This window comes from Trichogramma pretiosum, unplaced genomic scaffold (genome assembly GCF_000599845.2).
Source record: "Trichogramma pretiosum strain Unisexual culture from Peru unplaced genomic scaffold, Tpre_2.0 scaffold28, whole genome shotgun sequence".
In the NCBI taxonomy this organism is placed as follows: domain Eukaryota; kingdom Metazoa; phylum Arthropoda; class Insecta; order Hymenoptera; family Trichogrammatidae; genus Trichogramma; species Trichogramma pretiosum.
Window position 1 is genome coordinate 1801739 of NW_019641710.1, and position 22349 is coordinate 1824087.

Consider the following 22349-nt stretch of genomic DNA (forward strand, 5'->3'; position numbering starts at 1 on the left):
ATTGTATCGATTTCTTACATCTTACGTAGCAAAAGAATATAATTATTTAAATATTTATCAAAACAAGTCAGATCTCAACAGAACATACAAAAGTAATTTACAATGGTTACAATCCTAAAAATGTTAAAAACTCTTAAATTTGAATTATTAAATTCTCATATGTAATTTCAATTAAATCTTCGAATACTATCTTGGTATTTTGTCAGGTACAATCAGTTCTTTCGACAGTCAATAGAATCTTAATAATTTTTGTTACATAATCATGGTTTTCTTTGAAATTAAAAATAATCTTTATGGCTGATGCGCTATTTACAAATTGTTTTATTTTGCACATAGTGAATGACTGAATGAGATAATGACGCAAAGGAATGCATTGTCGTGTGCTTTTTCATGATTTTCGAATGATTGGACGGACATTGCACGAAGAAAATCTTCTGGTTTCTTTATTAAGTATTAATGATTTTTGATGAGGTCCTATGATCAAAGAAATGAATTACAAAGATGTATATTTATTTTAGTTAAAGATTCAATTCTTTTTCAACTGACGTACTGACCATGATCGAAATAGTTTTTTGGTGGATCTCTTGATTTCTCGACCATGCGCTATTTGTATTTCCATTGAAGCACCATTATTTAAAGCTAGCCAAGTTCGAATTTCATTTGTTGCCAAAGATGCTCCTACAAATTTTTAAACATATTTCGTTTATTTTGTACATTTACTCGCAATTGTAAGTTTTTATAATTACCTAAAAGTTCGTGTAAAGTAATACGTCGACTGGCAAGTAGTTCTTTGCTTGCACTACGAATCTCGAACACAAGTGTAGCTTGTCGAGGAAGCAAGTCATGATCCAATTGAAAATCAAGAAGAAACTGTGGATTTGGCATAGCTGGCAACAGTCGTGATTTGGCTATAGTTTTGCCTCCCGTCAATGACATTGTCATTTTTTCCGGGCTCGAGCAACTGTCAGAGAAAACGAGGAAATACAATTAAAATTTTAAATTCATTAAATTACAATTATTTTTTTTTGCTAAATTACTTTTGAAATTTTATTCGGCAATAGAGCTGAGCTATATGAGCGACATGAAGACCTTGTGCTTGGAGTACTTTCCCCTCGATTCCACTGTATTTTTCTCGAAAACCATTTGATACTTTGTAATCTGCAAAAATGTTCATGATAACAAGCAACTAATAGAGATTTCATTTTTCGGGGAATAAATTGTCGAGACATACCGTTTGGTTTGCTTAGCCTCATCTTAGGACTAGATTGTCGCATGCGCGTAAGCATATCGGGTTGCGATACGGCGTGGGATAACGAATTTTCAATCAAATCATCCGCTGACGCGTCAGCCTCGTCTACTTCACTACCTCGTGGTTCCAGACTCAGGGTGACGCCTGATTTACTGGAATCACTCTTGCTATCCTCAATGTTCACCTCCGAACGAAATCGTCGTAGTTTCAGACCCCGCTTCATCTACAAACGAGTAAACATTATAATGATACATGTAATAGTGAAGTAGAGTTTTTAATCATCTGTAAAAAGGATTTACTTTTTGTTTCATCAGTCGAAAGCTATTATATTGGGGTGTTTTTTTGCCGAAACTCTGATCGGGACTTGGTGTTAATCTATGACTGCTGTCAGACAATTTTTTTTGATCCTCGTCGTCCGTGCAGTCGATCGATTGGTTCAGTTGCTCACCGTTCTTTTTACTGGCCGATGACCACTGATGATGATTGTTACTAACTGCCGTCAAATCGCTGCTGCTGCTGTCCTCGAACTTTTTGACTAATGTAATCATTTTACCTTCAGTCCACGGAATAATCGAAAATATTTATGTAAGCTATTATAGTGCAGAAAGTGGCAAATACGTGCGACTTAAATAATATAAGTTCTCACCATAGTTACTAGCATTTTTGACTTTGTGCAGCGGCGACGAATGCGCCGAATTGCTCTGCGGTGCTATAGGTGGTTTAATTAGTGTTACAGTTCTCGGTGGTGGTGGTGGAGGCACGACAGGCTCCAAATGTAGCCTCATTCTCGACTTTTCCATAGAAGGTCTCCGTATGATGTTTGTGGTATTGATAACGGGTGGTGTCTCCTGTGACTCACTGGGTCTAGTTGAGCCTTCACTAATTGTACTCGTAGCGTAAGTGCTCTGGGTCTTGTATGCAATGAGTTAAAATTAGTTCAATTTATACGTGTGATATCTCTATTTTGATAGGTCAATGAACAAGTACCTCACACTCTTCAGACAGTACTTTGATCTTCAATTCTATTGATCCCGATTTAGTTCCACGTAAGACGAACCAATAAGATTGGTCCGTGTTGGACAGCCTTCTAATTTCCTCTAGCGTCAGTGATACTTTTCCAAGGTAGTCTTTCATACCGAAAGTATCGTGATCCCATAATACCTGCATGAAAATATCACGCATAAGTAAAGAAAACTATTCCATCGCGGCTACATAAACCGTTAAACTGCATCATCGCGGTGACCAAGCATTCAAGTCTATCTACCAGTGTAACTCCGTTACAGAAACATTTGAAAACAATTTACGACATTTCGTATAGATACTAACCACATCGAGGGTTTCTCCACTTCGTGGCAAACCCATAATTGAGCTCTCGTCCCAGCACGGATTAAGGGTTTTTTTCTTCACGCTACTTTTGTACTTGGTCTCGTTGTTTAGTCTGAGTTCACAAAACGGATCGCTGAAACCGTTGAGATCCTTGGCAACAAGATCTTTCGCTCGTAGCAGTGTCACTTCCATCAGACCACTGCCGGTCGACAGTAAACTGGATACGTCTGACGCGGCTGCGTCCATGTCCCGATGGGTTAGCAGCAATTTTGCTTGTTGCATCCATGGCAAGCTGTTTCTTTTTGTTTTTGGCTCGTCATCGTCTACGCATTGATTTACGCTGCTGCGTCGACTGATAGGATTTTGATGTACACTTTTGACCGGATGGAAAAGTACCGATACGGTCATCGTCGATTGACCATTAGACCCACTTAATGTTAGCTCTTTTCGAACTAACCATTTGAGTCCCTATACAAAGATTCAAATTAATCCAGATTATATTGGCTTCTATGCATAATGGGTATTTAAAACGTAAATATCATTCGAAGATTTATCTGTGATGAAAACCACTTACTGGCGCTAAAGAAAGCATGGCAAGCCCAAGCATATCGGTATCGGCCATTTTTGAAATATTCCACGAGTAAATAACGAAACTCAAGGAAACTTGCGTATAATCTTGAACAAGAAATTCCGTTCTTGACTCCCAATGGGGTGACTTTGTTCCTCGGACGTAATGAGTTGTTTTAACCTTTAATTAATTCATAAAAATAAAATGAGTAAATAAATAATAATGAGTAAACAATTAATATACCTTTTATAACAATGCGTACCTTTTTTCGGTTATTGAACAACAAACAATATGGATTGCACTGCGTCGTATCACTATTGAGATTTTCTGCCGAATGAATATAAACAACCAAAATGCCTGAAAGAACATCAAATAATTTTAATGAATATCTTGTCTAAGGCTATTTTTAGGTGTATAATTGCATATTTGAAGTTTCACGTATCGATATTTTAAGCGAAAAAACAATTTAAAAAGAAACAAAGCGAAGAAATAGTCAAGTCTTCATATATACACGAAGGTAAGAAAGAGTGGGAAGTACAAAGAAAAAAAGCCAGAAGAGAGGAGGAAGAGAATTACCAGCCGAATGCAATTCCATCGAGTTGGGAATGCTCGGTTGAGGTGCGTCTGGCTCGATGCTAGGCAGGCTTGAGTATTCGAGTCTTGCATTTATGTTTGGAATGTTAGTACTACTTCGCGATGGTTTTTTCTGTTGCAGCACAGTTTCCACTCTGGAAAAATTCAATGAACTGAGCAATTATACTGCACAACTTGAGGCGTGTTGTGTTATATTTTTAAAATATTAAAATTTTTATAAAAATAATGAATTTGTAAAGATAATGATGATAATAATAATAAAAATAATAATAATAATAATAATTACACGCGAATACATAATTAGATGTCTGAGAAATGAACTCACATTTGCGAAGTCTCCCAGTTGTAGACGCCAAGAGCAAGTTCGAATTGCGCAAGAGTAATGGTACTGACGAGTCTCTTGGCCTTCAACTTGATTGAGATGCGTTCATTGTCAAGGGCACCGACGAGGAATGACACGTCTTCGCTCCAGCTCGGAGTGAGATGCGAAGTGACGCGACGCTGATCACCTATAGTCACTACCAGCCATCGCTCTTCATCCTCTCGAGCTAAATTAAAAAAACAAATAATTGCTCGTACTTGGTCGTTGCAATATGTTCGTAATATTATACTCACTTGCTGCAGCCAACTGCGAGAGCGAAACTGTGAGCACGGCTTGAGGTGTGGTCAGAGGCAAGCAATCGAAACCGGGGCCAGGTCGGTCCTGGGCTCGCAAATCGATCTCAAGGTGTCCAGGATCGACCAACCAACTGGCCAACGCATCGCTAACAACGGCGTGAATCCAGGTTTTTAGCAGAGGCACTTCCATCATTTGCACGGATCGGAGCAGGCGCACGCTAAACCACACATCGGGTTTCTCCACAAAAGATAAGCTGAGATGGCTCGCGTGAGGAAAAGGCGCCCCTGCGTCCAGAGTTAGAGAGGCCAGGACGGTGCCTGAGATCGATAGCTTTTCTACTGCTAGATCCATGTCCATTCCCATTCTGTGAAAAAAAATCGTTCTTTTTACAACGAAAAGCCTGTATTCGAGCTCATTAACAGGATTAAATATTTAAAACGACCTATGCGACGTTAATATAAAATTTATAAAATGCACATCTCTTATGAGATTCGATATTCTTCGTTGAAAGTTAATATTCATAAGTACAAGTATATCTAGGAAAAAACCTTCTCTTGGCATTGTTGTAATTCGATCAGTCTTCCGAGAACAGCATGAGCTCCCCTACGTATCCCTATAATACCTTTCACAAGTTGAGCAGGCTTGAAAAACTTGTGAAGCAGGTAATTCTATACGTACAACGAAATAGATCGAGCATAAACATCCACAAGTATAACTGTCTTACTTTGATTCGCTCGTTTTTTTCTTCATGTGTAAGTACCAACGAGCCCCAGAAAAGATCGATGAAAATTAAGTATAGATTATTGCTTACCCTTTTCCAAAGAGCCGAGTTGCGATGAGCATGCGAAACTGCTCGCAATCGAGGGTAAGATCGGCCTCGACGCAGAGTCTCGTCGATCCAGGCCTAGCACTGTTGCTGGCGGTACTGCTGCCGCTGTTGCTTAATTCACCCTCGTCGCTGCCGTTGAAATCGAGGGTACGTATGCGCGTCACACAGGGAGTTTGCTCGCCAAGGGTCAGTTCGCGTAGCTCTAATGAACCTATCGTCAATTAAGCAAGTTAGTATCGGCTGCAGCTCATTATCAGGGGATTATCGTTACGCGCGTTCATACTAAGAACTTGTTTTCAAATACAAACGCAATTAACGACTGTATTTTTTTTCTTTTTTTTGCGTGGACAAAACAATAACGCTCTCATGAGAAGAACGTCGTATTGAAAATTTTACATTTAAATATCAAGCAACGGCAGGATATAACAATCGTTTGAGAAATTTGATAGTTAATTTATTATAATTACCAAGTATTCCGGGCTTTGCATCATTTAACAGTGGTTCTAGTCTTTCTTTTGCTTGTAAAAATATGCTCGCTGCACTAAATCGCCACCTAAAAAAAATACGAAACTAACTCTAGTTACCTTCGAAAGAAATAATTTTCTTATCCACCACTGAAATGTGTACATTATCCTTACCACTTATTTATGAGTAAACTCAACCATTCCGCTGTCTCGTCCTTGTAAAGAGCACGCCTGCGTCTTAACCTGGCCAGTTCCTGTTGCAAGGTCTGCTGCATAAATCGCGACATTCGAGATTTGACTATTGTGCCGGCCAAGGCCAGTACGAGCATGAGCCACGCCAAAGACAAGCCGGCAGCACCAACTATCCAAGCGACCATCACACTTAGGCCCAGATACATGGCACCTTTCAGAGCTTCCCCATCGCGCTGAAAATTCATGAACAAATTTCACAATTATGATGGAAAGAAACCATCTCGAATACGATTCCATGTCGATTCGTATTCTAAAATCTATTACGATGTACGGTCCTTGACACGATAAAGCAACTCGTAATTATTGGCTATTGATCGTAGCGAAATTGAACGATTGTTAGGATAGACGCACGTGTGCCAAGAAATACATTTTTGCAACCACTTGACCTCATGACAAAATTAGGCATTGTATATTTTCATGTGTTTGTGTGTGAGTATTTAAGCAGGGAAAATCGTAATATAGCTACGACTGAAGTCATTTTCTTCGTACTCATTCGAACTTATTCTCAACATTGAAATTTTTTGTTTTAGGGTGTAACAATTATTAAATAAAATTATCCTCGCTCCATGTTTCTATATTTAATCTTAATTTTGGTTTTCTAAGAAATGGTATTGAATGCTTTTTGATAAAAAGTGTCATTTCTACCAACGACCTCGAAAGATTTTGTTGCTATTTACGCGCTCAAGTTCGCGTAGTGAAATTTCATGTTTACGTTCGAGGCCCGATTTTTTAAGGTTCATAGTATTTTAACCGGTACGAGTTTGTAAATGAAGACATGTAGCTCAAGCGACGAAGATGAAAGGAAAAAAAAATTAAAAGAAACAGCAAAATTGAATACAAAGATGTAGGCCGCGCACGCACGCGACGTTGCGTGTTGGTGTAGCCGTCGAGACATCGAGAGATCCTGCGGTGTTTACATACAGTGGCATTTATGGATTTGACATTAGTAATGTAACGTAAAATTTCCATCTCTGAGACTGTTGGTACAATTTATATTTAGATATTGAATTTACTTTTTATCGTTAATAGTTTTCTTCAAAATCGATTTTACTACGCATTTCAAGGTAAATTAACTCCTATGAAGTAAGCATTGACGTCGGCTTTTAATAACAATTTATAGCAATGTATGCAAAACAATTTAACAAATTATTTATCATTCAATGAAACGGTATCAAGAGAAAATTGCCACAACTAGTTAGAAAGAAATTTCATACATCAAGATCTAATGTGGAAATTGAAATAAATAAATATGGTTTTTCAGTAACACATAAAATGCCAAGTTCATATCAATAATACCAGCATGTATTCAAGTATTTCAATGAAAAAAAATTCGTAATATCGAACTAATTGAAAAATAAATAGACTCACGATGTCAAAATTAATTTCTCAGAAGATGGTACTATACAACATTTGATCATATCTCTAAAGTATTAAAATCACTTTCATCAATACTTGAAATTTTCATAATAGAATTTAAAATACCATTGAATATTGTAAGGTAAATTTCCAGATTTTCGAAGGCTACGAGTAATTTTTATTTGTAAATCGAGATTATTATTGTTCAAGTACTCTTGCATGAAAAAGGTGATGCGAAATGGAAAATGAATTCAATATTTGCTGTACTACTTTCATTTGTAGCCGATGTAATCTAAAAATACACAATTGAAACTGTGATGCTCTTTGCTATTTCAAGCTATTGATCGATGTTATCTTCAACGAAAAGCATAAAAGCGTGAGGAGAATATATATTTTGTTCCTGCGTACGTACGTGGGCTAACGAAGCGACAAGCTTATTTGCGCTTTCAATCGATTCGAGTAATTTTTTAATTAAGAATCTTACCAATGATTTTTGGAGAGTAGCAAATGTGAATTCATCGTCACCAACAGGATCATCGGGAGCCATCTTGCCATTCGTCAAGCCCAAAGTGACAAGGCTCAACTGACCAGGAAGTTCGGTTGCGAGATTTTTTAAAGCAGCCGCTGCATCGTCTGGATTCGTAGACGGAGACAGCTGCTTTCCGTCCGGACTGCTACTCGAACCGCTGTCCCGTTTTCCTGTAATGTTAACAAATTTTCATGCAACGTTAAAACATTTTTCGACACTTGACCGTATTTTAGAAGTGACATTGTTTCGTAATAAACGCTGTACAAGAGCCACGACGGAAACAAGACAGCTCGTGCCTTTCCTAACCGGCGAGAGTTAAGTATAGACCGAGACATAAATTTGCAGATAAGTACCTCTTCGCACTCTAAAATTGACGGGACCCATCGATCTTCAACTATAAGTTCTCCGAGAGACCCTTGATTGTTGTTTTCTACAAGGAGAAAGGAATTCTTACCCGATCTCACTGTTCGGTCTTAAGCCGTGGCCAGGCGATATCTAACAATTTGAGAAATAACGATCGAAAGCCCTTAAGCATCTCATGAAAGAGTGTCGGCAATTTAATACAGAGGGCTCCGGCCTTTTTTCGAGGTTTATGGCTCGTTTTTTTTCGCGCTGGCGCGTGGGTCACGCGTGCTGCTTGCGTGTGAGCTCTGTTTCGCCGCCATTTTTGCACAGGAAACGAACAGGTTTGAGATTATATTACAAAGGGAAAAGGTATCGAGACACGCAAAGTCGAATTCCGGAAATAGATGAGCTGCATTATGTGTGCCTAAGAAAATATGTGCAGAGATGCACATTCATCATATGCAACAAGCTGCGAAGCACGCAAATTTAATGTATTACACAACATTCGTCCTCGTCCTTTGATCATTGTCGCTTATTGAAAATTATTTCTCCACTTCTTTTAAAGTTGAACAGTACTAAAATTAAATATGCAAATATGAAGTGTTTGCTTAAAGCTGAGCAGTAAAATCGCTGCGTGTTTCATCGTGCAAACACAGAGTCGTAAAATAATTTAAATTTCAGTTCCGATTATTACTGATTACGGTCCGATACATGTTTTTCGTTGGCAAGATCGCAATCGTTTTTCAGTCGCAGACCATACTTATACAATAATCACAAACACTCATTGTTGAAATATTAATACACACGAGAGATAAGAGATTCACGCAGCACAGGGGTCGCTCGAAGCAATAAAACCATAAAATAAATAGGTCGTTGAGTATCCGCGAATCAAAGTTTAAGGTTGTCGGATAAGAAGAAAATTCAGAGGTTTTGCATTCTGAAAAGGGTGATAGATGTGTACGTCCAGCTATACAAGTATGCGGGGAGATCGCGTGACTTTTATCGATGTCGTCGTCGTTCGTGAGTGAAGTATATTATAATGCGATAGTACATCCATGATATTATTGAGTACAGCATATGGTTCCAGCGCTTCCCTATAAGACTGATTGCCGATGCTTGCATGGCATATCGTTCAAATCTAGATGGCTTTACTGACCCGTTTCTTTATTGAAAGCTTCGCATTCCAAAAGCTCCTAAGGTGAATTTTTTTCATTTGAATTGAGAAAACCTAATTGTGTGAGCGTAGGTCAAATTATTTGTTGAAAAAAATTGACTTGAATTTTGACTTTGTAAACTAAGAGCTCAGCTAAAGAAAATATTTCACTTTATGTATACTCGCAGCATTTGCGTTACTTACTTTTCGTTCAAGTTTTACTTTCAGAACCGACTGTATGTACTCAAAAAATATGAAACTACACACTACGCAGGGCATGAGCTGCCAGACAAAGAAGATAGCCGGGGCAGGTAAAATACTCGGAAAAAGTTACGAAAACGCAAACGAGAGAGAAAAGTGCAAGAACGTAAATACAGACGGAATGCACGAATGAACCTCAATCATTATCGTAAATATATAACTGATGGATCGTTACATAGCTCTCTCTCTCTCTCTTCTTCTCTTGTTTTTTACCCATGAGATAATGTAAGAAGGATAGCGTGTGGGGTTCTTTTTTCTCTCCTTAATTTTTTTGCGGCTCTCTTCACGGGAGAAAATGAGTGAGCCACAAGAACAATGATATAGACCAAACGTAAGCGCAAAGAAGCGCATGAATGTTGAGCGAGATTTTGCACGCCTGCGGAAGAAAAGTGATTCACTTCATGCCGAGTGTGCATTCAGCAATACACAGCTATTTCACTTTTCTTTGGCCTTTGATGCTCAAAGCTGTATGTAATATATAATACTCTTACAAAAAAAAAATCGAGACGATTAGTAACGCACCGAGTGCGATAGCTCAAGAAAAACGAGTTTAAGCACGCGCGCACAATAATGATTATTATTAAGCGCATTACCAAGAGGAAGCGCGTAATTTAACGCTGAATTTGGAGAAAAGTCGGTAGAAGATATCACACGAGGCGCGCGATCGAGCACGCGGATGGAATGAAAAATTCAACGGGGAAAAACGTTATTTTGTTTTAGCATTAAAAGTAGCGAGACTCGCGTCAAAATAAGTTCCTGCGGTGTACCACTGAAATCGCAAGACTCGAACGGTTCTTGCTAATGAATTTACACAATCGCGAAGCTTTTTTTGATTGTTTTTGTAGAATTAGACGCATTAAAAAAATTGAACGATAAACAATTATTTACCTTTTTTATAGGAAGGACCACGCTTTAAGTGTCTAGCCATGAAGTTCGATAGAAGTTGCATGATTCGCGATGGGACGAGCGCGAAATTCAAGTAGCAGCGGCTACATCACGTAAACTTCTCGCTCTCGAATCATACATAATAGGAGTAAAAGTTGTGTCGAGCGTTTACGCACAGAAAGAAGTTGAATCTACACCATTTTGAACGACTGGGAGAAAAATTCACAAGGCACTCGTGCAGCCGCGAGAAGCTATCGACTCAGCGGCCACGACCACGCGCATACATAAAGCAGGCGAGCGCGCGAAACCGACTGACCGTCCGCGGCGTACGCGAGTATCGTGCAACCCTCGCCGTTCCCACCACCGAGCGAACCACGCGAGCCGCGTTATAAATATGTTAAAGGGCTGTAATGTAGGTTCGCAGGTATGCACGAGACGGTATCAGGGGCAACATGGGCCAGAGGTAACTTATTATATAGCTTCCGATGCGACGATCGTATATTATCGTGTACACAGCAGCCTTTCCTTTGCTGCTATTCGGCCGATGTACGATATAATACATAGTGTGTGTCCCTCTTTATTTCTCTTGGCAATTCGGGACAACGCACACGCGCGGGTTAAGGTCGATTGCGCGCGGTTCCTCCGCGATATACAGCAGTACATTTGATTGTCATGAATAATACAGCAAATAAAGCGAAGGAGCGCATAAAATTTACCGATAATGCTAGAGGAAAATTGTACGATTGGCCGCTACGCTCATACCAATTAGCTAGCTCTTTAATTTTCATTTCGCCACCCTCGTGAAATTTTTCCGCTCTAACTGCCTCGAGTCACTCATCTAAATAGGTACCGTTGATCACTACTAGAAAATGATTGTTATTGATGTTGCATTGTTTCCTGCGACATTTCGTTCTTAGAAATCAGCACAGGTCATATTTAATACAGTTTGTATTTGAATTTTAATACCAGTACGTTTTGCTTTCTATGGCTGATTGAGTGTTTCACGTTTAGTAATTATAATCTTTTTGTATTTTGTCAAGGCTATAAAGTTTACTGGTAACGTGCTCAATTTTTGATAAAATGATACGTTTCAGGAAGACTGTAACGAAAAGTCGAGTAACATTTTTGGATCAGCAGTGCCACATAACTGTTCTAGTCGTGATATCGTGAGTCTACTGAAGGTGAGTATGAGGAATGGTAACATTATACTGAAGGCGAGTATGAGGAATGGTAACATTACTTTATTGTAATGTTGCGCACATGAGGTCCACGGCCGTTTGACCATGAAGTTTTGCTCGAGACAAGTGAGTCGAAAGTCGTTCGTTAGTTTAACACATTTTTTGACAACACAGATATAGAAAAAATAGAGGCCATAGCTCTCGAGTTAAATGAGCGCAGGACAATATGAAAAGTTCAATATATGAGCCTATGAATGCGTATCGTCGTAGCTATGTACGGGAGGCAGCATGCGATACGTAGCTGCGTATAGATGAGAAAGCCGCACGCGTATGGAATATCAGCGTCGCGCACCAGGAGCAACATGGAAGAAGCGAGCTCGAGTGATAAAAATGCAGTGCAAACGACGGAACCGGTAGCTCGCGTTCTCCGCACTCTCCGAAGGTATATGTGTACACAGCAGCGCACAAGAGGATCGCTGCTGCTTCTTTAGCTCGCGTATATATATGCATAGCTCTATACGCGTACGAGTTGCGGATAATACCGGTCTAGCCGACACGGAGCTGCGCGCGAGTCTATATGCGTGCGTTCTTTATGAGAGGATCTGCTCGAGCCTGCGGTATTATATTCAAGAGAAGAAAAGCTCTCATCCCCGATCGCGAGCGGCGAGCAACACTCGGTATCTTTACGCACACGCGTACACACATAAAGAGCAGTGATAGCGCAACTGCTGCTGCGAGGCCATGTGCACGATGATTTTCATGCGCTGGCTCATTTTAATATTCCGTTGCTTTTCATGGGGAGCTTCGTAGTTCGTATGGTCAATTCCTAAATTTTTCACCATTCGCTTCTTCTTGCTTTCAAAATGACAGCTTGAAGATTGAGTCGGGATTAGACGTTTACTCTAACAATTTTCGAGCTTAGAGCGGTTCTTTTTTCATTTCCATTGATAAAAATGTGTCTGAATATGAAATGAAATAAACGTCTTCATTAAAAACATATTATTTAAATGCTGATGTGGGGTTACTCATAATTGAAAAACGAAAAAAATAATCGTGTTAATCGCGTCCTCTGCGGGTATACATAGTACCACGATGTATGTTCTCGTACGAACACACGCAGCACGCTTATGCATATAAACATACAAATAAACGCGAGGCGGAAAAGAGACGGACTGCAGAGCTGCACGGCTTTAAATATAAACGTATAAAGAAAGTCGCGCGAGACACACGAGTGCTGTATGTGGCATAATACAAATGTCCGTGTATATCTCGGCTCCTTCCTGCCTGGCACACGAACGAAAGCGAAAACTCCGAGTCGAGTGCAACGAGAGAGCTGCATGTAGTATTATACGTATATATAGGTACTACGCGTGTACAAGATGTGCTACACACCGCGAGAAGAGAAAGAGAGAAGGAGCGAGAGAGAGAGAGAGAGAGAGAGAGAGAGACGCAACATCATCCTGAGACGCGTATACGTGTGCTCGCGACTCCAGTGTGTAGGTACGTTTGCGTACTATGCCGCTGCAGTCGCGATTCAACGAGAAAATGTGCGTGAGAGAAGTGTAAAGAACACATGCATACTCGTACGAGCACGGAGCGCGTAAAAATTTGCAGCGGAAGAGAGAAAATATAAGGGAGTCTCGTGGGCTTTGGACGCGTTGTGTACAGTAAAGAGAGAGAGAGAGAGAGAGAGAGAGAAAGGAAGGAGCCACGCGCCTCCGAGTTCATACGCTTTTATATACACGTACAATATGAAACAGCTCTCGAAATGTTTGGCTTATACGAGACTGGACTGCATATATATGCGCGCGTATGGAACATTAGGCCTCGCATACCTATCCACGGACTCTGTGGTTGCCCTCAACTGCATAAACCTATAGATGTGTATGTGCACATGTATATACCTGCATAAACATTCGCCCAAGAGCACACACGTATTTTCTGTGCGCCGCCGCCGCCGCCGCCGCCGCCAACGCGCCGTCGAGAGCTCCGTGCACGAGCGCGTCGTGAGAAAAGACGATTAGATTTAATTAGCGATTGCAGTTCCCATGTACACGTATACGCTCCGCATATGTATTGCGCGAGAGATTTATCGGATCTTTTCGTTTGATTTTTCAACTGACTATTGAGCAAAACGAGTGCAAACGGCAAATAGGCTAAATATTACTTTTTCGTTCGACGACCGATAGCTCGTGCTGTCTTACCGAGTGCTGAGATTTCAAAGCTCGTGTGCGAGACAACCTACGAAAGTGTGCGAATATCAACCTACGAAAACACATGGCACCTCGCAAGATTTTGGTTAAATTTATCGATAAACGGTTCAAATGCATAAGAAAAACAATGATAACATTTTAATTTTGTAATGTTTTTTTGCATGCTTCTTGGAACTTTTTTTTTATAATGAGTCGAAGGAACAATGATTGAAAGTTTCAAGTTTATTTTAATTGGTGGTATTTTCGGAAATTTCATTTATATCAATTGATTTGCTTTCATTTAGTATATCAAAAAATTGTCTTGACAGAAATCAAGTAATGTGATCATACCGTTTAGTATATAGAATAAATAAACATTCTCTGTAACAATTCAACTAAGCTGCCCGTACAATAGAAAGTTTTATGTTTATTTTAGAAAAAAATTAATGTAGTTCAATTTTGACTCATTCAATCTGAATTAGTTCTTTGATCATCTTATTCGAATCGTAAGTCATTTTTAGCCTAATTCGTGAAACATATTTACAAAAGAGATTTATATGTTACATGTTTTTTTTTTGAAAATAATAGACACGCATTTAGTTAATTGATTTGCAAGTCACGAGAAAATAATTTTTCTCAGTAATATGAAAGTGACAGTAGATTGTAAAATGGATTTACGTATCTGATAAATTTCTTGTTTTCAAAATGACGATAGTATAAACTAGGAAGGAAATGAGTGATAAGGTTTCATGGTTTAATTTAGATTATACTTATTTACATCACAAACTTTTCAAAATTATGGCGAAATAATCATGATTCTATTTACAAAATTGATGTTGAGTTTCAAAACATAGTGTAGGGAATGAAATCGTAGTAAACATAATTTATAATCTAATTCTCATGCCGCTAATTTGAGCGAATAATTCAATTTCAAACAAACTTTGAAGCACGAGATAGTTCTTCCAGATGTATAATAAAAGCTAATTTTTTCATCAATTGGATTTTATTTAGTCACCTGTCTTGTACAATGAATGCCAATTTTTAAGCTTCGATGACAGTGGAAAAAAAAGATCGAAATTTCAGATGCTCGACTGAAATAATTTTAGCATGCTCCGGCGTAGGCGTAGAATGGTACATGGTATTATAACCGATAAAGCACTTGGACATAATAAACGGACGATTGTTCCTACGTATAAACGTTTGCATATTTATATCGGTACATAAGATTTGCGAGCTATATCCTCCAGACCCACACTAAGGCGTGACACATCTTGCAAGCTCGTACGCGAGACGTTTGATATTTTTTTTGTAAAATTAGTATTTATGATATTACCATTCAATGAACTACAGCGTGTGTATAAAGAGAAAATATATAGCCCCGTGTGTTTGGGCTCGCGAGGTGAATGCACAATACCCGAGTCAAATTGTGTTTATGGGTAAATGTTGTTGCACATATTATATTCGTCGCCCCAGCGCAAAAACCGCACTAATAAAGTCGAGAGGCAAAAACATGCCTTAATCGCGGGCGACAGCATAGCGAGTGCTTAGTGGCGCTCAGCGGCAAGAACGTGTCTTATTTGAGCGCAGCGGCAAGAAGGTGTCTAATCGGCGCCGAATCTTTTGCGCTTCGATTTTAAGTTGGCAGCACTGTTAGACATCACCAGCTCAACTCGGCAGAGTCACGCGCTTTTGCCTTCGTCTGCAGTTCACTGTTTGTATATCACTGTTTGTATTGAAAATGTATGGTCGTTGCGTTGTGCTGTGTCGCTGCATCAAGTCAAACAGGTAAGTATGAATTGTTCATCTAGTTTCTAATATAATTATTTGTTGCAATTCTATATCTAACCTTAAACAAAACGATACTGTTGCAATACTTTGTTGCAATTTCTATAATACTCTTTCTATATTTCATATTCTTCTTTATATAATCTTACTAATAAGTTACCTATTTTTGCAACTTCTAATGTTTTTTTTGTGTTGCATATGACTGGTGGCAATTGCATCCAGAGTATGCGAAGAAGCAGGTAGCAGGCAAAAATAATTTGAATGCTGTGTCAAAGACAGCAACGACCATAACAGTTGCAGCATCAATAACAACAGCAACAACATCAAGCTCAACAAAGACAGCAACGACAATAACAGAGGCAGCATCAACAACAACAGCAACAACAAGCTCAGCTGTCAAAAGGGTTGGTTTGAGAGTTTAAGGCATAAAGAGTCGATCAAGACTGAGATAGACACAAATGCTGTCAGTACAAACGCAACACCTCAGATCTGTTCACAGTTTGTGCAAAACAGTTCTGAGGTATAGAGTTTGTACGTTGCCAATACAATTTTCAACTATGACTCAGTTCCTTTAGATTATTTTTTTTTTGCAAATAAAACTTATGTTTACAAAATATTCATATTATTCAATTATATATCAAACAATTATATTTATAAGTTTGGATCTGCTTTTTCAATAATGTTTACAATAATTGTTGTTCAAAAACAGTTCTGCGGTGTCGAGTTTGTATAGTGCCAATATAATTTTTAACTATGACTCAATTCCTTCAGATTATTTATTTTGTAAATAAAACTTATGTTTACAAAATATTCAAATTATTTCATTGTGTGGCACAAACAATTATATTTATTAAGTTTGGATCTGCTTTTTTAATAATGTGTAGAATAATTCAATTTGTTCAAAAATAGGCAAAGTTAGTTTGTATTATAGTTTCGCATAGTTAATGTATTTTTTTCTTATATATAAAAATGATTTGTACTTTTTTTACAGCACTTTGTACGTACAACTTGTAATTATTATTGTATATATTGAAAATAATTTAGAAAAAATATTTTTTCATATACTTATATTACCTAAAAACATTAAATAAAATTTGTTTTACAATTTGTATTTTCTATATTCAATAGAAAGACTTGTTTTATTATTTATATATATACTAACTTGTAAAAGTGATATTCGTTTCTGATCGCCATCAAATTTTTTAATTGTTTTCATTAATTTATCACTATTTTTAGAAAAAAGAATTTTATAATTTAAAATATGCGTTCGAATAACGATCTAAATTGTAAAAGACCACTATTTAATGTACGATGCACATATCAAAGGGCCGTTGGTGAAAATTTGAATTTTTGTTCGATTATTCAAACTATGATCAGCATCGTGACAAGCTCAGTTGCTTATGATACGTGGATTTAACATTTGCTTTCAAATAACGATCTGCGTTGTGAGAGATCAGTAGCTCAGTGTACGATGCATATATCGAAGGGCCGTTGGTAAAATTTTGAATTAGTGTTCGATTATTCAAACGATCAGTATCGCGAATAGCTCAGTCGTTCATCANTTTTACCTAAGCTACTATCGTCATTATAATTGATTTCATTGGGATACCCAAACTCCGTTAAGAAATCCTGTGGGACCTCTTCAAATACTTCGTCGATGACATCGTTATGCTGCCAGCCATTAAAACAACTCGATTGGGATAAAAATGCTGTTTAAAATTTAATCATGGAGTTACATATGTTATAACATATTTCAAATTTATACACATGCACTTTTTGATGTGAAACATCTATTTCACCACTAAACACTGTTGATGAATTGATTTGATCGTTAATACTTACGGAATTCTTGACTTCCACTCATTTTTTTTTAATATTATTATGGAACTTAAACGACAATTGAAAAAAACCAATTGTGTGAACACCTTGGTTAAGTGCACTGATCCACGAATGATGAACGACTGAGCTATTCGCGATACTGATCGTTTGAATAATCGAACACTAATTCAAAATTTTACCAACGGCCCTTCGATATATGCATCGTACACTGAGCTACTGATCTCTCACAACGCAGATCGTTATTTGAAAGCAAATGTTAAATCCACGTATCATAAGCAACTGAGCTTGTCACGATGCTGATCATAGTTTGAATAATCGAACAAAAATTCAAATTTTCACCAACGGCCCTTTGATATGTGCATCGTACATTAAATAGTGGTCTTTTACAATTTAGATCGTTATTCGAACGCATATTTTAAATTATAAAATTCTTTTTTCTAAAAATAGTGATAAATTAATGAAAACAATTAAAAAATTTGATGGCGATCAGAAACGAATATCACTTTTACAAGTTAGTATATATATAAATAATAAAACAAGTCTTTCTATTGAATATAGAAAATACAAATTGTAAAACAAATTTTATTTAATGTTTTTAGGTAATATAAGTATATGAAAAAATATTTTTTCTAAATTATTTTCAATATATACAATAATAATTACAAGTTGTACGTACAAAGTGCTGTAAAAAAAGTACAAATCATTTTTATATATAAGAAAAAAATACATTAACTATGCGAAACTATAATACAAACTAACTTTGCCTATTTTTGAACAAATTGAATTATTCTACACATTATTAAAAAAGCAGATCCAAACTTAATAAATATAATTGTTTGTGCCACACAATGAAATAATTTGAATATTTTGTAAACATAAGTTTTATTTACAAAATAAATAATCTGAAGGAATTGAGTCATAGTTAAAAATTATATTGGCACTATACAAACTCGACACCGCAGAACTGTTTTTGAACAACAATTATTGTAAACATTATTGAAAAAGCAGATCCAAACTTATAAATATAATTGTTTGATATATAATTGAATAATATGAATATTTTGTAAACATAAGTTTTATTTGCAAAAAAAAAATAATCTAAAGGAACTGAGTCATAGTTGAAAATTGTATTGGCAACGTACAAACTCTATACCTCAGAACTGTTTTGCACAAACTGTGAACAGATCTGAGGTGTTGCGTTTGTACTGACAGCATTTGTGTCTATCTCAGTCTTGATCGACTCTTTATGCCTTAAACTCTCAAACCAACCCTTTTGACAGCTGAGCTTGTTGTTGCTGTTGTTGTTGATGCTGCCTCTGTTATTGTCGTTGCTGTCTTTGTTGAGCTTGATGTTGTTGCTGTTGTTATTGATGCTGCAACTGTTATGGTCGTTGCTGTCTTTGACACAGCATTCAAATTATTTTTGCCTGCTACCTGCTTCTTCGCATACTCTGGATGCAATTGCCACCAGTCATATGCAACACAAAAAAAACATTAGAAGTTGCAAAAATAGGTAACTTATTAGTAAGATTATATAAAGAAGAATATGAAATATAGAAAGAGTATTATAGAAATTGCAACAAAGTATTGCAACAGTATCGTTTTGTTTAAGGTTAGATATAGAATTGCAACAAATAATTATATTAGAAACTAGATGAACAATTCATACTTACCTGTTTGACTTGATGCAGCGACACAGCACAACGCAACGACCATACATTTTCAATACAAACAGTGATATACAAACAGTGAACTGCAGACGAAGGCAAAAGCGCGTAACTCTGCCGAGTTGAGCTGGTGATGTATAACAGTGCTGCCAACTTAAAATCGAAGCGCAAAAGATTCGGCGCCGATTAGACACCTTCTTGCCGCTGCGCTCAAATAAGACACGTTCTTGCCGCTGAGCGCCACTAAGCACTCGCTATGCTGTCGCCCGCGATTAAGGCATGTTTTTGCCTCTCGACTTTATTAGTGCGGTTTTTGCGCTGGGGCGACGATATGTATACTCATCTCGACACTCGTATTTGTAAGCCCATACGCAGTGTAACTAGTGAGATCTATTTCGAGAATTCCGGCCAATGAGTTTGCGTTTGAAATACCGATGTACGCAATAAACATGGCAGGCATCAATGAACCCTCAAAACTTGCACTAAAATTAAGTTAATAAAATAATAATCGTAGTTTGATCAAATGTAGATCGAACAAATATTTTATTTTCAAGGAACATCTCAGTCGTGATGTAGAGTAAAACATGCGGAATCAAAATGCCATTATGTAGCACATTTTGTTGTCCAAATTCTTCTGGTCATTGAGTCGCATTTAAGCTCGAATCGAAATTCCACACGTGAGAGCCAGTCGCATAAGTCGCTTGTGATTCGTTCGCGTGCAGGCAGAGTACGGCGTAATGACACGGCTCGCAGCGAGCTGCAATTTCGGAGTTGCTTAAAAAAATACGACACACGTCCTTTATCGCGATAATGACACATCTTGACTGACTGCAGCACGAGGTATAAAGGCATGAAAGTGAATTTGGCGCTCTTACCCGCGAAAAAAAGAAACAGTTGGCCAAGATTCGTCATATATTCGCGATTATACGTACGCGATGCAGGGGTGTAATAATAAGGTGAGCGCAGTGCGCCGTGTTTGTCGGATAATAAGAAGCATCGTGTGTAGGATATGATACAGCAACGCTGTTTGCGCAAGCACGCCGTGACACGATCGCTTAAGCAAAACTGAAATTAGCGACTGCTAGTTACGGGGAGAAAGTTACCACACTGTCTGGAGGTTGCCGTATACAGTCGGGAAAAAATTTGGACGAAAATAATTCTAATTTAAAATTTTCACATGGTAATGCAGGGTTAGAGCTTTTTGGCTCTAGTTTCAGAGTGGGTGCATGCATGGGCCACATATATGGAACGTGAGAGAGACAAACGAAATGATTCTCTTTAAAAATTTGAAAATGAAAATTTACAAACATATATAACATTCGTAGATTTGTGTTGATTCAATTATTTAACCTTCAATAATTGCAGATTATTAGCATTTCAGCCAGCATTTATAAGATTTCCACGCATGTTCATAATAATTTATTTCGGCTCTTGATTCGTATTATTTCTTTAATCTGTTCGTAAAAATGCTCAAGAATTAACATTTATCAGTTTCAATTTTAGTATCAAATCGACGATTTTTTATCTTTACATTATTATTCATTAAACGTGCAAATATACAGAGTGAAAAAAGTATAGGAGTTCAAGCCTATTAAGATGCGATTTGAGTTTCGAGACGGCTCCGTAAAACTACGTGACCGTATAACGTACAGGAAGGATATTCTGTAGCGGATGAGCTCTGCGTCGACTGCAAAAGTTTTCAATAAAGAATATAAGATATAAATTATGTATATACTGTGAAATACATTTTAAATTCACAAAAGTTTGTTATTCGTTCATTCATTCACCGGCTCTGACGCATAAAAAAAAACAAGTGTATTATGCGGGCTTTCTATGCAATATTCAGATATTATTCAAATTAACCGCTAAGCATTATTATATTTGGAGTGCATTGGTTGTCGAATGTGCATATACACATTGGAGTAAGTGGATGGATTCAACTTTCACTTCGATATATTACCACATCATAAGTTTTGTGTGACCCTGCACGAAACAGATCTCAAAATAAGTATGACAGAGATAAGGATCAGTTGTTATAAAGGGTAAATTTTATTTTGCAAACGGCCAAGTTGAGATTTTATATTACTCCGATAAAAAAAAAATTATTATCTCATGGAACTAACGACGAATTGCCTGCAAAACTTTAATCAAAGGATATTTGCGGGGGGCGTACAGGATTTGTTCCAACGAGATGTTTTGAGTTCATCGAGCTTGCTTTATGGCAGCTACATGAGTGTCATTGCACACGCGCCATCAGGGCCACGACTCTCAAATCGAAAACTACTACATGCAGACAATAAGTCACGATAAAATCAACAACGAGTAGGAAAGAAATGGAAAACAAACAAAAGAGATAGAGAGGTGAGTGTTTTTGAATGTATAAGAACAGTACTCATAATTCATACGAGGCAAGCTTGCATTCCAGCTGCAACCGGACAAAAACATCGCGCCGAAGTCTAGGTATGTTTATATCCACGCTATAAGGTACTTTGTACTTAAATGTGTAATTATTTTAACGAGTACGAAGACTCCGAAGATGTAAGGAACTTACCTTCTCAATCGATCAAGATACGTTCGGCTTTATCACGCGTACGTCGCGCTTACAGCAGCCACCTTATCATCCTTGTACAGGCGACGTCGAGCACAGAGATGACAGCTTCAATATCGTGCTAAGTCTTGTGAGAATAACTCAACGCTTGATACGATAAAACTCGAAAAACAATGATATAATTTGGCCACAAAAGACGAAGAGAAATCCAAACAACACCCCAAGAAGTATTGACACTTATGACGAGTCGAAAGAACGAACAAAAACAAATCAACGTTTGTATTCGTTAGGATCGTAAATAGGCAGGAGTTATTATGGGAGCGCGCGCGAGGACGACGCCGCGCCGCGCCAGGCACTGACCTATGCGTTCAGCCACCATCTGCTGTTCGTAGCAGCAGCAGCATACTTACGCTTCCCCCTTCTTGTCGTCTTTTCTCCATACACTGCCGCATGCTTCCCCGCCTTGCTTCTCTTTCTCTCTCTCTCTCTCACTCTCTCGACTCACTTTTATCCCTTTTTTCGCTTATTTTTTTACGTGTGTTTCATCTCTCTTTCGCAGTTTCATGCTCGCGATCGCCGTATGCGTTACCGTGTGTTCGGTCGAGACTCGAGACATCCATCACCACCACCATCACTACCACCACCACACACATACACATGTTTACTCTAGCGCGTTGGTGTGATATCCATGTGTGTGTGAGCGTTACAAC

The 22349-nt window shown here is 38.0% G+C and overlaps 3 protein-coding genes and 1 pseudogene across 6 annotated transcripts; 1 reads left to right on the top strand and 3 right to left on the bottom strand.

The window, feature by feature from the left end:
- Positions 1-22349, bottom strand: part of LOC106658598 — a 31693-nt pseudogene that overhangs the window by 5699 nt on the left and 3645 nt on the right.
- On the bottom strand, positions 391-21947 carry LOC106658596 (tricalbin-1-like). Of its 4 annotated transcripts, XM_014380608.2 has the most exons (19): positions 10434-10525; positions 7742-7956; positions 5824-6074; positions 5653-5738; positions 5168-5396; positions 4353-4720; positions 4063-4285; positions 3720-3871; positions 3406-3500; positions 3150-3323; positions 2576-3043; positions 2237-2410; positions 1896-2160; positions 1549-1802; positions 1232-1472; positions 1038-1158; positions 747-961; positions 555-678; positions 391-474 (listed from the first exon to the last, which is right to left on the bottom strand). In XM_014380608.2, exons 1-19 carry the CDS (start codon positions 10492-10494, stop codon positions 447-449), a joined length of 3744 nt encoding a protein of 1247 aa, XP_014236094.1. In that variant the 5' UTR covers positions 10495-10525; the 3' UTR covers positions 391-446. The 4 variants fall into 4 exon arrangements, with proteins under 4 accessions (XP_014236094.1, XP_023318964.1, XP_014236095.1 ...); XM_023463196.1 differs by lacking the exon at positions 10434-10525 and adding an exon at positions 21643-21947 and having other exon boundaries at positions 411-678; XM_014380609.2 differs by having other exon boundaries at positions 411-678; positions 1549-1784; positions 10434-10527.
- LOC111694567 (spore coat protein SP96-like) lies at positions 15281-16351 on the top strand. The gene is made up of 2 exons (XM_023463199.1): positions 15281-15585; positions 15808-16351. Exons 1-2 carry the CDS (start codon positions 15543-15545, stop codon positions 16005-16007), a joined length of 243 nt encoding a protein of 80 aa, XP_023318967.1. The 5' UTR covers positions 15281-15542; the 3' UTR covers positions 16008-16351.
- LOC106658897 (spore coat protein SP96-like) lies at positions 18332-19190 on the bottom strand. The gene is made up of 2 exons (XM_014381053.1): positions 19098-19190; positions 18332-18875 (listed from the first exon to the last, which is right to left on the bottom strand). The coding sequence occupies exons 1-2, from the start codon at positions 19138-19140 to the stop codon at positions 18676-18678; spliced, it is 243 nt and encodes an 80-aa protein (XP_014236539.1). The 5' UTR covers positions 19141-19190; the 3' UTR covers positions 18332-18675.